At 42.7% G+C, this 13,854-nt stretch overlaps 3 protein-coding genes across 14 annotated transcripts; all 3 read right to left on the bottom strand.

The window, feature by feature from the left end:
* Positions 1-11: 11 nt before the first annotated feature.
* LOC104822677 (probable acyl-activating enzyme 18, peroxisomal) lies at positions 12-5,023 on the bottom strand. 7 transcript variants are annotated; one of them, XM_010553971.1, is made up of 15 exons: positions 4,423-4,733; positions 4,182-4,311; positions 3,810-4,105; positions 3,493-3,694; positions 3,368-3,408; positions 2,685-2,813; positions 2,525-2,601; positions 2,343-2,426; positions 2,206-2,214; positions 2,031-2,118; positions 1,092-1,308; positions 895-1,023; positions 719-817; positions 427-633; positions 12-325 (listed from the first exon to the last, which is right to left on the bottom strand). In XM_010553971.1, the coding sequence occupies exons 1-15, from the start codon at positions 4,689-4,691 to the stop codon at positions 212-214; spliced, it is 2,091 nt and encodes a 696-aa protein (XP_010552273.1). In that variant the 5' UTR covers positions 4,692-4,733; the 3' UTR covers positions 12-211. The 7 variants fall into 7 exon arrangements, with proteins under 7 accessions (XP_010552273.1, XP_019059114.1, XP_010552275.1 ...); XM_019203569.1 differs by adding an exon at positions 4,881-5,023 and having other exon boundaries at positions 2,031-2,125; positions 2,206-2,426; positions 3,368-3,694; positions 3,810-4,078; XM_010553973.1 differs by lacking the exon at positions 2,031-2,118 and having other exon boundaries at positions 2,169-2,214.
* A 208-nt stretch (positions 5,024-5,231) lies between these two features.
* On the bottom strand, positions 5,232-8,757 carry LOC104822678 (glucan endo-1,3-beta-glucosidase 4-like). Of its 6 annotated transcripts, none has more exons than XR_002024538.1 (6): positions 8,565-8,757; positions 7,610-7,807; positions 6,284-7,534; positions 6,169-6,196; positions 5,817-6,086; positions 5,232-5,714 (listed from the first exon to the last, which is right to left on the bottom strand). XR_002024538.1 is itself a non-coding variant. In XM_010553976.2 (5 exons), the coding sequence occupies exons 2-5, from the start codon at positions 7,674-7,676 to the stop codon at positions 5,909-5,911; spliced, it is 1,524 nt and encodes a 507-aa protein (XP_010552278.1). In that variant the 5' UTR covers positions 7,677-7,789; positions 8,565-8,757; the 3' UTR covers positions 5,728-5,908. The 6 variants fall into 6 exon arrangements, 1 of the variants encoding a protein (XP_010552278.1); XR_002024539.1 differs by having other exon boundaries at positions 7,610-7,801; XR_002024537.1 differs by having other exon boundaries at positions 7,610-7,789.
* Positions 8,758-10,179: 1,422 nt separating this feature from the next.
* LOC104822676 (serine/arginine-rich SC35-like splicing factor SCL30A) lies at positions 10,180-13,652 on the bottom strand. Its single transcript, XM_010553968.1, has 6 exons — positions 13,565-13,652; positions 12,536-12,697; positions 12,176-12,253; positions 11,231-11,401; positions 10,955-11,098; positions 10,180-10,756 (listed from the first exon to the last, which is right to left on the bottom strand). Exons 2-6 carry the CDS (start codon positions 12,676-12,678, stop codon positions 10,465-10,467), a joined length of 828 nt encoding a protein of 275 aa, XP_010552270.1. The 5' UTR covers positions 12,679-12,697; positions 13,565-13,652; the 3' UTR covers positions 10,180-10,464.
* Between the last annotated feature and the right edge of the window lie 202 nt (positions 13,653-13,854).

Raw genomic sequence — 13,854 nt, 5'->3', positions numbered from 1 at the left:
ACAAACCCACATAATTAAACAATCACATCTCATATAACAGTCCTTACATTTATATACACGCATATATATATATAGTATATTCATTGGCTATTCAAACCGAAGATTAAAGTAAACAATTTATTGAAAAGTAAGATACAGTGACTGTGATTCTACGATCATTGTTCCAGTTTAGATTCTGCTCCGTACTGTGAATCCGTGGACATGTTCCAGTTCAGATTCTGCTCCATACGGACAGTTCCTGCTTCATCTCATCTCTCAGAACTCTCCTCAGTAACTTGTTCGAAGCTGTTCTTGGAAACTCGGGCACAATCTTAACAATGCTTACCTGCAAAAAAACACGAATTCTCTCGCAACATTAAAAAAAACCCTCATAATAATCGCTCTCTCTCTCGATCGAAAACGTAAAAATCTCACACGAGTTCGAACCTTGAAGAGAGGATTGAGATCTCTCTGGATAGCTCTGGAGAACATATTCTTCAGTTCTTCAGGTTTCTTTTTAAACCCTTTCTTCAAGACCACGAGTATGGCCAGCATTTCCGGACCGCCATCTCTCGGTGCCACGCTGATTGCAGCGGTCTCGGAAACGCACTGATCGGCATTGTCACAAACTCGTTCAATCTCAATAGAGCTCGTCTGCATTTTCCAGAAACAATCACAAACTTAAAAAAGGAAAAGTTTCAGAAAATGACACTTAAGGTGTAATAAATCTAATATATACCTTGATGCCTCCAAGGTTCATGGTATCATCGGCTCGGCCTTGAACAGTGTAATATCCTCCAACAGTTCTCTTCACGATATCCCCATGCCTTCTGAGACGCTGCAGTAAAGAACCAAGGAGAATATGATGATGCATGACGGCAATGATGATGATCATCATCATCTGCAATACTATACCATTCCTTTGTAGAAAGGCATTCCCTTGAAGTAAACTGCATCATGATCTGCATTCAGGAGTCTATCTGTGGCCCCGAGGTATCGAGGGAACAAAGCTATCTCTCCGGAACAGGGTTTATCATCACCGGGCTGCCAAAAACCGATGTCAAAAAGTCTCTTTGCAACAGATATAAACGTTGAAATCGAGAAATTCTTACGAAAGGGAAGCCATTTTCATCGAGGATGACGATTCCAGTAGTCATGGAAGGAGTGCTGAATGCTCCAAAAGCCTGAGGTTGAAGTGGGCATCCTATGATGTAAGATGATGAAAGTTCTGTACCACCACAGCATTCGATCACGGGTTTATAACCGGATTTCGATGAAATCCAGAGATCGTCATCGACATTGGAAGCTTCACCCGTGGTTGCATAACTCCTGAAAAACCATGTTTATGGAGTCAGAAAACGGATCACTTGAAGCTAGGGGTGGACAGATACCCAAACCAGCAGGTCCCGTGGTATATGTTAAGGAACTGAAATTCAGAACCCAAGACCCGGCGAGAGCGAACTCAGGTACATGGGGTTGGAGAATCTAAGCCGCAGGTTCGAGGTCGGGTTTCATCGGGCAGTTATCTGTACCTGCGGTTAACCCGAGTTGACGGAGAGAGAGGGAGGGTCAAGTCGAGGGGAATAGGGGTGGAGGTTTGGCAAAGAGAGACCGCGAGACGAATAGCGTGACCATGCGAGGGTCGAGGGGTTAGAGTTTTTCTTTTGCGATTTCAATAAACCCGACCATTTTTCATTAAACCCCTAACTAGGGGTTCTGAAGACTGAAGAAGGCCGCGAGGAGCGAGGGAACTTTCGCCTCACCTCGCTGGACATCTCACCGTTCACCCTTCTCTACTTCCTCTATCTCATTCCTCCCTCCCTTTCTTCCTCTCGGCCAAAATCTCGCTCGCCTCCACGGTTAACTGAGCCCTCACCGCACCTCGTGAGTACCCGAAGTTCGGGCACCCACCCTTCATGAGGCTGAGAAAGGGTAGTTTAACTGTGAAACCCGAGAGAGCAAAACCGAAGTCGGATATTTAAAAAAACTCAGGTATCCAATCTGCACCAACCCCTGCTTGAATATTCCTAGAATGGAATATACATATTTACTTTATCTTTGACCAATCAAGGCCTTCCATACACTTTGTGCTCTTCCATGTTTTCACCAAGCTCGGAACCGTACCCAGAACGGTAACTCCTGCATCCTGAAACAGCATTTAATCACATAAAGCACAAAATGTTTCTCACCCGCTTTGTCTGAATTCAGCAACGAAAGGTGCCTTGCCTGAACAAACTTTCCAAAACCGCGGCCAAGGGGAGACCCGTGATATAGAGCAAGCGTCGCACCAGCAAGAAAGCATGAAAATATTAGGGTTGGTCCCATTACCCACCCGAGATTTGTAGGCCAACAGTATGTATCACCTGGCTGGATATCAACATGCGCCCATCCATCACAAGCACTTCGAATCGGGGAGAGCTGCGTCCAGGGGATAGCTTTCGGTTCACCTGCAAGAATACACATCAATAAATGCATATATATATATATATATATATATATCTTCAACCATATAAGATTACTTGTATCCTCGGATCATATTCTTTACCTGTAGTACCAGATGAGAAGAGAATGTTAATCATAGCATCCACGGGCTGATAAGCTGGACAAAAGTAGTATACGCCTCTGCAGCCAAATGAGAGTTCCCCATGTCTAAAAGGCATTCTTTTCTAACAAAAGCCTTTAGTTTTGAACACAGTAAATTTTACCTAGGATGGTTTTTTGCGTTGGAAAGAAAGTCATTCCATGATAAGTCCTGTTCTCTTAACTGAACACCGAGTTCAGTTCCAGTGGCAGGGAGGACAATGACCTTAGATGGAGCGGCCTCCACCACTCGACTACACAGAAACAGAAATGTTTAAGCGAACATATGTTATCCAATTAATAGAAGAGGTTATAACTGTGGCTGGGCATGGGGATTCGAACCCACGGGTTTCATGGGTATCCGTCCCGTGGGTACCCAAGCCACTAACAGAAAACTGAGCTTTAGGTTCGAGGTCAGGTTCTGTCTAGCGAAAACCCAAACCCATGGTAACCCAAAGAGAGGGGAGAATCGCGGCGTAGAGGAAGCGAGCCGATGAGAGAAAGCTGAACAGCAAAATCTCGGAAGCTCGAGAGCTCAGCCGATTGATTGTGGGTCTGGTACCCCTCGACTCAAGTCCTCCGCTAGACACTCACGAATCTTCCTCTCTCTTCTCGAATCTTTCCCTCTCGCCTCGAGCCTCACTTACCCTCGCGAGCCCTTGGCGGACCTTGCGGGTACCCGACCCTTGCGAGGCCGAGACGGAGTACCCTTGACTGAGAAGTCCCAGAGGGGGAAACCAGGTCGGGGGTTGCCCGAAAATCTCGGGTAACCCTAGTTAGAGCAGGATTGAAAGAAAGTTGTATTCACCTGTATAAAGGAAATCTCCGACCTCCTCTAAATATATAGTCCTGAGAATGCAACCCGAACAGAATAAATACACTGTCTGATAAGGTAAACGAGAGACAGAATACATAAAAGGCAGGAAATGACACCTGAGTGAATATGCCTTTGGCCTTAGAAACTCTTAACCGTGTAGCAATTTCCTTAGCTGCAAAACTGTCTGCAATTGATACAACGATACATCCGGCCAATACAATGGCCAGGTATATAATCACCGCATTCACCGTCATTGGCATATCAATTGCTACTGTGTCGCCCTTTGCGAAAACTCCAGCCAATGCCTTTGCCACCATCCTGAAGCAAAAGGGCAACAAGATCATATGCTTTTCACAAAGCCATTGAACATATTCAGATTAAGGTTTCAATCTTTATCCCTAATTAATCACAATTTGTTCATCATAATACATACATTACTTGCTCTCGGAGTTCCTTCAGTGTCATACGATTGACATGGGAATCATCGTCATCATCAGAGCCTTCATCTCTCCATACAACGGCCACACTATCATCCTCCTTTCTAGGGTGGCTTGAAGGAAGTAAACAACACTCAGCGATGTTTAAAACCGCTCCAGGAAGCCATGTCCCTCCAGGTTTTGATTTGTCAGTAGTGTCAAGAATGCACCTCGGACAAGAGAAAAATGCCAGTGAGAGCTCATCAAGAACAATCGACCAATAAACCTGAGGAAGAAAAGAAATTGGAAAACACTAAATCAAAATGGAAGAAAAGGATTCCCCACAAAATATTATCAGGCATCATTATCTGAAATGGAAAACATCTCACATCAGGGTGTTGGAGAGAGAATTCTCGGAAAAGGCCAAAACTTTCAATTGGGTTATTGTAGGAAGAACCCAGAAGCCTAGGACAGTGAGTTTCCATCAACCTTCCCAAGTTTGTCGATTTCGATTCAGTCCTGTAATACACAGAAGATAAACATCAACCCATAGTCAAGAAACTCAAGTTCGAATTCCAATCAGAATCAATGGACACTGAACACTGAGGGGAAAGAGAGAGAGAGGCGTACAGAGAAGGGAACCAGTAGAGAGGAGGGCCATGAAGGGAGTCATCCCAGTTTGAGTAGACAGAGTAGTAGACGAGCTGATGCAGAGAATATGGGTGCGATGGCCTCAGCTCACTCGAACCTACCAACGCCTTCCATTGCTCTCTTGGGTCAGACCCTTCGACCTTCGAAATCACATCTCTCACCACTTCGTCGAATCTCTTTGCCTCTTCCAAGCTCAGCCCAGCATTCACATAGTCATCCACCCCCACCTCTCCTATGCTCTTCCACATCTCTCTCTCTCTAAAAGTGACTCTTTTTTCTCTCTGTAAAGACTGGAGGTTCCGTCTTCATTAATATTTTGGGTTCAACCAACCACACAAACAGTGGTAGGTGGATCATGCGGACACGAAAGCTCTAGACAAGCAAATAATGGTTCAAAGTCTTTAAATGCTCTTAATCTTTTGTATAAGTCGACTTACTGAGTTGAATTCGGACCAAACCCTCTTGTTTTCTTCCCCCTTTTCCTCCTGTACGGTTCTTAGATTCCTCCGAAAAACCAAACCTACCAGTCTTAGTAGCTTCCACTAAATGGCGTACAAAGAATCGACCCTTAATGGTACAAACTATCAGTAAAGTCGGTATCGTGGGGATAATAAGATTCACTCTTTTATAATTACCAAATCGGTATATATTGTCTTGGGTTGAATCGAAAAGCCCCATCTTGGCCACCGAGAGAATCGCTAGGGGAATTCTGACTATTTCAATCATTTGTTTCCAAGACTTCACCAGAAACTAACCTAAATAGGAAGCTTTTTTCACAAGAAATAGCATTAGAAGGAACCGGGTTTTGAAATCAACGCCTCAAAACTGGAAGTCACTCTACATTCGTCAAAACAAAAAACCCAGGACAAAGCCAAAGGAATTCAAAACGACAACGGGAGCAACATTGAATCTTCTGGAAAACAAGCACATAGAGATCGAAGGACACAACCCATCGGGATCCATAATGGTGGCGATCCAATGGCAGAGATTATCGCCCTCTGGTCCGGCGGATCACTCGGGAGGTGGATCCATGTTCAGCTCCGACACAGAGGTCTTCGATACCCAAGACGATGCCGTTCCCGTTCCTCCACTAGGAATGGCCTTTCAGCCTCCCGTCTCCGCCGGTGGCATCATTCCGCCGCCGCCGCCTCCGCCGCTAATCGAAATCCAAAACCTGCTTTTACGTTCACTACCCCGTAACGTCTCGAACGACGGTTCGTCGAAACGCAGCGTTTTGAACTCATCATTGGACTTGCTAATTTCTCGCTGATCTGGCAGATATAATAAAGCCACAAAAAAATAATCCTTTTTTTCCTCACACCAATAATTTTGTAATAATATCTTTAATATTCCAAAACTATTTCTTAACTAACCCCAAAAGGAAAACGATATTTCACATATCCTGGTCTTCTCCGGTTTAACTCAAAACGCCGTTCAGGAACCACCGGGAAACGTGATCACCAAGCTACAAAACGCGGTCGTTGTTCTGAATCAAGACTGCTATCACCGTAACCAATGACGGAGCCAAGAACGTAAGATAGCGGCCTGAGACCACGACCGCGTTTGCGTTTCCTCGAAAGGGACTCACAGGTCCAAACGCAGCCGGAGGGAAGTTTCCACCACCCGTAGCGTTTGCGTTTGCGCTGAAAGTTACAAAAAAAGATTGGGATTTCTGAGTTCAGAAACTCACCGGAATCCAAGATAAAGAACGAAGCAGATCTTTACCTGCCGGTGTATATACATTTTCCGTAGCCTGCAAGGACCGACGAACTAATATCAGAGATTATACGACGAATATACGAGTGATTCTTGATCTAATGATGTAATGAAGGAAGCTTACTAGGATCTCTTGTCGTGGTAATGGCGGTCCCGTCGAAATCGCATGTTCCTCCGACACTTCTCATCTTCTGGTAATAATCATTGTATGCAAAAGAAGCATGACTCTTGAGATTGTTGGGCAGATAACAAGGTTGTCCCTGCTGAATGGCTGCGCAATTGGCTCGGCCTTGGCCGCATGCCCAGTTCAGACCGTCCTGAAGCTTGTCCGGGTCTGTCTCCTCTCTCGCCATGCAGAAAACGCCGCCTGAACCGTTCAGAGCCGCGGGTTCTGATCCGCTCAAGCTCAGAGGATAAACCGCTGAACCGTTCGAGTAGAACATCCCCCAGTTCCTCTCAGAAACTGGCCCGGATCGCTTATCTTCGTTGTAGAGCTCGTATATATATGTATTGACGGGGATATCCGGCTGACTAGGCGGTCCCGAGCCGTTCATGACTCGCTTTATCAGGTTACCGTTGAATGTCTCGGCGTTTCCAGCCGTGGCAGCTGGTTCGTTCCCTCCCCCGAGCCATGGCCAGCCTGTTTCCGTGACAAAAACCGGGATCTTGGAAAAGTTCAGAGCTTGTATTGAGTAATAAGCAGCGTCAACCATGGCGTCGAACATGCTGTTGTAGCGTAAAAGCGTGTTCGGATCCACGATCTGTTTAACTGGAGAAACCGGCTTGAAGAGAACGTACTCGAGCGGAAAAATCCCATCTCCGGTAGTGTAACCATAGTAAGGATAAGCATTCAGCATGAAATACGATCCCGTGTTCTTCAAAAACCGAAGAATCTGATAAACCGTCGTGTTCCAAGACGAGTCAAAAGTCGCGGTGGACGGAGGAAATGGCTTCGGGATGATATCCATAGACATCGGAGTCGAAACTTTCACCTTAAAGTTCAAGTTAGCCGCCACGAGAGCCTTGTGAACGTTGTTTAAAGCCAAGACGAGAACTGGGGCGACATGAGGGATCGTCGTGAGAACCTCGCTTCCGATGGAAATGGCGGTTATATTGGTCGAAGGTACGTAAGAAACGACGTTTTCACTGATCCACGAGGCCGCCGATGAAGGGTTTCGCCCGATACTGATCAGCTCATCATTTGTTACACCGACCATAACTTCGATATTACTGTTGGCTAATGCCTTGAGCATGTGGCTATCGGCGTTGTAGAGGCGGATATGAGTGATTTGGTGCGATTTGAGTAAGGAGACGACGTCCGAGGGAGATGGCATTTTGGTAATATCGGTCCCGAGGTTTACTCCGACAAATGCTCCTATGTATACAGCATAAGAACCGAGATTTTCAGATTGAAGAATGACGAAAAGCATGAGGAGAAGGGAATGCGTACCGTTTGTGCAAGAAAGAAGGGCGAATAGGATCGAAACCGTATCTGCAAACCATCTCCGGAGCAGCATCTAGGCGAAGATTAAAGATTCAGACTTTGAAACTTGAAACCTGATACGTTATTCCGCGGCCAGGAATCACAAAGAACGCAACCAAAACGATACACCAAGCAAGATCACGGAACCTGAAACATGTTCTTGAACTTAAAAGATCATGGATCCAGTTTGAAAGATTCAGACATGGAAACTTGAAAGTTGAAACATGATCTTGAACTGCAGAAGCTCTGGGAAACAGGTTTTCCGCGAACAAGAATCAGGAAGAACACAATCACATGATATGCTAAGCAAGATCATGGATCATCATCTCTCTCTCTTGATCGATGAATCAAACCATTGATGATTCTCACTGCTACTTAAGATCATAAACATCACTGGCAACATCAATTGCTTGGAGTTTGTTCTTTGAATTGTCTATAAACTATGCCAAAAGCCAGAGATAAATGCAAATTTCACAGGAATTTCAGGCGAATTACCATTGAGAAACTGATCTAGGAACCCCGGAACTGAGCAGGAAACCTCAGTTTCTTACTCGAGTGAATCTGGGTTTTGGAGGATGAACTGATATAATATCAATACAAGTGCACATGGCACTTGCTTACACAGACATGAACTCAAGATTCCGACAAAGAAAATAAGTAACAGATCATCTCCAAGTAAATGCAACGTAGATATATCTGGAAATATGGAACGGCTCCGAAATGAGAGTGGGCCAACATGAATCCTCCGAGCACAGGGAAAAAGCCACAAGATTCCATGATTCATCCATACATGTTCTCTGAGACTGCGAGTGAAGACCAGACAAGAATGTCCAAGAAATTCTAGTGCGTGCAGCAGACAAACTAAACGCCGAAATCTATCAGACACCCAGATGCAGAAATCAAGAAAAGATGAAAGATTCACCTGATTCGAACTCAAAGCTCCGACCAGATTCACTCGGAAGGATTCAGTCACGACAAAACAGAAAGGAAAGAAGAGATCTTTCTTCCAAGACAGAAGAGGGGAGAGAGCAGCAGCTTCAGAGACGTTGCAATGTAAAAAACCCACCAAGAAAAAAGTACACTTTTCGTCTCTCTCTCTCTCTCTCTCTCTCTCTCTCTCTCTCAGAATTCACTTCTTCACTTCACTTTAGGGGTGGGCACGGGTCGGATACCCGGGAAAATCGAGAGATTTGGATTCGGATCCGGGAGGCTCGGATATTTAACTATGAGATTTGTATCCGGGATTTGGTATTTACGAGTATCCGGGGTACGGGTATCCGGAATAATAGTCGGGTACTCGCGGATATCCGGATCCGGATTTATTTAAGAAAAACAACAATATTCATATATAAAATTTTTAAAACATGAAGATATATTTATAAAAATTGATGAATTATGATAAAATATATAAGACAAAAGAGATAATAAGAGACAAATAATAATAAATTTAATTTTTTTGAATTAATATTAAAAAAATATGAAATTATTTCATCTAAAATAATTGTATTTTATAAAAATGTTATATAAATATAAGATATAATTATTTATAATCATAATACGCGGGTACCCGCGGATATCCGGTTTTAAAAATTCTATTATCCGGATTTGGATCCGGATTCACGGGTATTGAAAAATAAGGATTTGGATTCGGATTTGAAAATTACGAGTACCCTAAAATCGGGTATCCGTGAGACGAGTATCCGACGGATACCCGATTTTCGGGTATTTGTGCCCACCCCTACTTCACTTTAATGCGTGGGAAACCAAAAGGGCTTAAGCTAAATAAATACAGAAGAGAGGACCAGTCTTATTACAAATTCATTATGACTGCAGCTTTTACATTCTCGACAACTATACCCCTTCCTTCACACAAATATTGATTAAAATAAACACTCCAAAAAATAATTAAAAAACCGCAATTATTCTTTTGAACAAATGGCATTTTAAAATTTTTATTCATAGAAATGTCAATTTATAAAAAAACCACTGTTTGTTTCCTTTAAGAAAATATTTACAATTAGGATTTGCAATTAGAAATGCTTATACTCGTTAGAAAAATGTCAACTTTATAATAAAATTACATAGATGCGCATCTCCTATAAATACAATTTTATTTTCATTTTTATGTATTTTTCTTGGGGGAAAACTTTAAAAGGAGGAGATGTCAAAATTATCGCCGTGAATGAAGAGACGCATACAGAAAGATTTTCGCAACCTGAGGAAAAGGAAGAGCCTTTTGGTCGGGTTTTTTCCTCTGCAAAAGCGAAAACATGTTTTGGATTTCCTTACAGAATCAAAGCATGTCGCACATTTTGTGAACAAGAACCAAAAAATAAATTAAACATCAGCACCAGTATAAGATTACAGGAACAACATAAGCATATCAAATGAAATATATATATATATATATATGTAAAGATTTTCTCCTTTTGGGCAATGGAATCTTTGATGGTTCAGGAAAAGGAAGTGTGGAAGCAGAGAGAAAACATGGAGTGAATAGCTGGAAAGCGAAAAGAGCCAATTCAAACAAGTGGAAATAAAACGTCAAAAAGCTTCCTCCATTGGTGGCCCCATCTAGATCCGGACAGAAGACACAACACATTTAAGAAACTTGAAAAGCAAACCGCATCTTACAGTAACATGTGTTTTTAGGTGATCTTTCATGGGAAGACTCTTAACAGCAAACAAGATAATAACCCTACAAAAGATTTGTCCTGATAAGAGGGAGAAAATTCTCATTCTAATGGCACAAGTATCTGCAGCTATATATAGCAGAAAACCACCAGAAAAGAGTGACAGTGAAAGACGCTATATATTATCACTCACTGGCTAGGAGAACGGTCAGCATTCTGCTCCCTCCTGTAGTTTTCACGTCCTCGAGGGCTCGGGCTCCTGCTCCGGCTAGGGCTGCGGCTCCTGGCTGGCTCAGGAGTGTAGCTCCTGCTTCTTCTCGGGGTCTGGCTCCTGCTCCTTCTCGGGCCCGGGCTCCTGCTTTTAGGGCTATGACTTCTGCCTCTCGGTGGACTTCCGCTGCGACCCCTTGAGCCATTACGGGCTGGTGAGCGTGAGTACGACCTCTCCCTCTCGTACCTATCATTCCGGGGCGAGACAGACCTACAACACAAGAGGATCGGATTATAAAACAGGCAGTCCAGTTGATGGTATGGTTTTCATCAACGAAAATCGTGATTAGCATTCTCATTCCAGTTTTAACATCAAAATACACAAAGGAGTATTCTGCTACCACGACTTAGTTGAGAATGCCCTTGATTCTTCATCAGACATCCTATGATTTTCAGACAAAAACAATACCTTGAGTGATGCCTCCTAGGTGGAGGAGAGTAATAGTCACGGCTCCGGGATCGAGATCTACCATGTCGAGGAGGTGGAGATCGAGAATATCGAGGTGAACGAGAGTAGCGAGGGGGACTACGTCTTCTGTCGCGGAATTTGCCCCTACAAACACGGAAATTCAAGATTGAGCATTGGGTATTTCTTAAGAAAGTAGAGATACTACTCTTACGCCCACCTGGCACCCAAAGATCATATCAAACACAGAGAGTTGTAAAGAAGAAAAGCTCAGCTCACCTTCCTCCTCCTCGCTCCCTTGCCCTCATTTCAGTTGGCTTCTTTCTGTTCTCTTCAGCAAATACAACAGTCAGTTCACGGCCAAGAAGAAGATAGCCATCCATGTGATGTTTTGCCTCAGAAGCATCGGCAGGATCCACATACTGGACGAAACCAAAACCTCGTGGTTCTCTGCATAAAAGACAACAAAGGAAAACATCTAAGACTAGAAACCAAGAAACCATACACTCAGGAAAATATACCGTTGTGACAGAAAGTGTTGGAATGGAATTGGCAAACCCCTGCAGCATGATGGTAAACTGGAAATAGCAAGCACTTGCCTGCTAACCTTGCAAGACTTGATACATCTTCAAATTGAAATCAAACCCAACTTCCTTCCATTCTTCATTATCATTTACATCATCTTCAAAAGAACTCTAATTACTTCTTTGTTGCCTTCAATTCTTTAGTTTCACTGTTAAACCTCAACAACTTCAATTAACACACTCGAAGTGTGATCACATGGAACATATCATCAATGTATTCTTCCCCCCCATACTACCAAAACAAAACAAGATGGGGTTTTGGTAATACTCAATTGAAAATGATGTAAACTTATTGGCTGTTGCTACTTAGCTGACCCTGAAAATCAATCATTGTAGCTAAAATAAGGACTTAATGATAAAAAACGACAACTCATGTTGAAAGAAATGGAAACAAAAGGTACACTAAATATGATTCACAAATCACTGTTGTTTGGTACGTCCACATAAACATCCCATCGAATCATAAGCAACACCCAGATGCAGAAAATGGCAAAAAGGAAAACAAATAAAAAGTTAGGAAACAAAGATTCAAGAAGCATGGTTTAAAAAGAAAAAAGAAAAGCATGGAGGTACTACCCAACCAAAACGAAAGAAAACATTCAAATGCTTTTTCAACATCTAGTTTACTGCACTTGCTCACCCAGTATAATAATCCCTCGGCATGTAGATGTCCTTGAGAGGACCAAACTGTTCAAATGGCCTCCTGAGGTCTTCTGGCCTGCAAAAACAGAAAAGTATATAAGTAGCAAAAACCAATTGGTAAAAGCTATAAAACTAAAAGACAGTAGGAACCTAAACCAAATATGGAGAATCTTAATTTGAGAAGTATCTTAAAAGAAAATTTCTCAGCTACAATTTACATGTTTCCTTACATATTTCTATTAGAAAAACAATGTCCTGCTCAAACACACATTTATTTCATGATAAGTAAGAGAACATAAAATATACAATCAACATTCTGAAAACCTTCACACCAAGTGAGATGTGAACAAGGGTATACCTGCAATCATGGCGTAGGTTGCGAACCAAAAGACTAGTAGGTAAGTCTCGGCCACGACCCCCATATCGTCCCCGAGGGCTAGGGCTTCGACCTCTCCTCCCATAACCCCTTGGTGGTGATGGAGTGTAGCTCCTTCCCCTCATTGTGGATAATCTTCAACCTCTTTATCAATCAATGAAATTGAGTTAGAAAACAACACCAAAATATCGTTGCACAATTAAAAAGAAAAGCCTCGGGCATTTAGCTCAAAAATCAGAATGCCAGAAACTTAAGACAAAATTCTATTTCTGAGTTACTACATACCACAAAAACCAAAGTCCACCGAAACATTATGATCTAATTTGAAATCACACATGCGGAACCCAGAAAAAAAAAAGTTCCAAATAAGGTTTTTGGTTCAGAACAAAACTTATTGACCTCTGCAAAAGGATAGATTCACCACCGCTTCGATAGGTGGAAAAGCCATCATAGAACTTCCAACAACGGCAAATATAATGGTATCTCCTCCCAAATTTAGAATTCCCAATCTCTGTTCCTACCCAAAATTCAATCTTTTGGAAGTAACACTACAACATGACCTCATAAGCAGCTCTGACAAAGAAAACCAAAAACATTGGGTTTGTGGATCAAGGTTCTTTTTTATTGGAACAAATGACTGTTACATGTAGATCTGTAGCCTAACTCAACATTAAAACTTCAAAACAGCAGAAGTAATGTACTACACCCCAAAGAAATCGCAACTTTTTCTAAAAGATCGGTACTTACTGGGAAATTTTAATAAGAACGCGAAAGTTTTTAAAAAAAAAAACAATTTGACAGAAACAGAGACAAAAAACAGATCAAAACTCCAAATTTCCCTCAAGCATGAATGGGCCGATCAACGGCGTTCGCGTCAGCGATTACTCCACCAGGCTAGTGGGTTCAGGGGTTGTGAATAACCGGTTCCGACAAGACAGAAACACCGCCAGAGAAACCGTCGAAATCTTCAGCCCGGGAAGGGGAAAAAGGAGAAGCACGGGAAGGGCTTACCGGCGACGACGGACGGCGAACCACCGTTGAAAAGGCGCGGCAGCGAAGTGGAGAGAGAGAGCGGAGAAACCCAAAATCTCCTTACAGTATCAAGCGAAAAGGGACATTAGGGCTTCTATATCCTTCTTTTGTTTTATATTTTCACCCTTCAATATAATTAACATTTCATTTTATGCCTCAAACAATTAAAATTGAAATGGACCCCAAATCATGTCCAAAATCGTATTGAGCCACACATTTATGTACGTTCTGTTTCGATTTTCCGCGATAAAATAAAAAACAGATGGTTT

Source organism: Tarenaya hassleriana, unplaced genomic scaffold (genome assembly GCF_000463585.1).
Source record: "Tarenaya hassleriana unplaced genomic scaffold, ASM46358v1 Cleome37, whole genome shotgun sequence".
Classification (NCBI taxonomy): domain Eukaryota; kingdom Viridiplantae; phylum Streptophyta; class Magnoliopsida; order Brassicales; family Cleomaceae; genus Tarenaya; species Tarenaya hassleriana.
The sequence above is the reverse complement of the archived record's forward strand: the minus strand, read 5'-3'. Positions and strand labels throughout refer to the sequence as shown.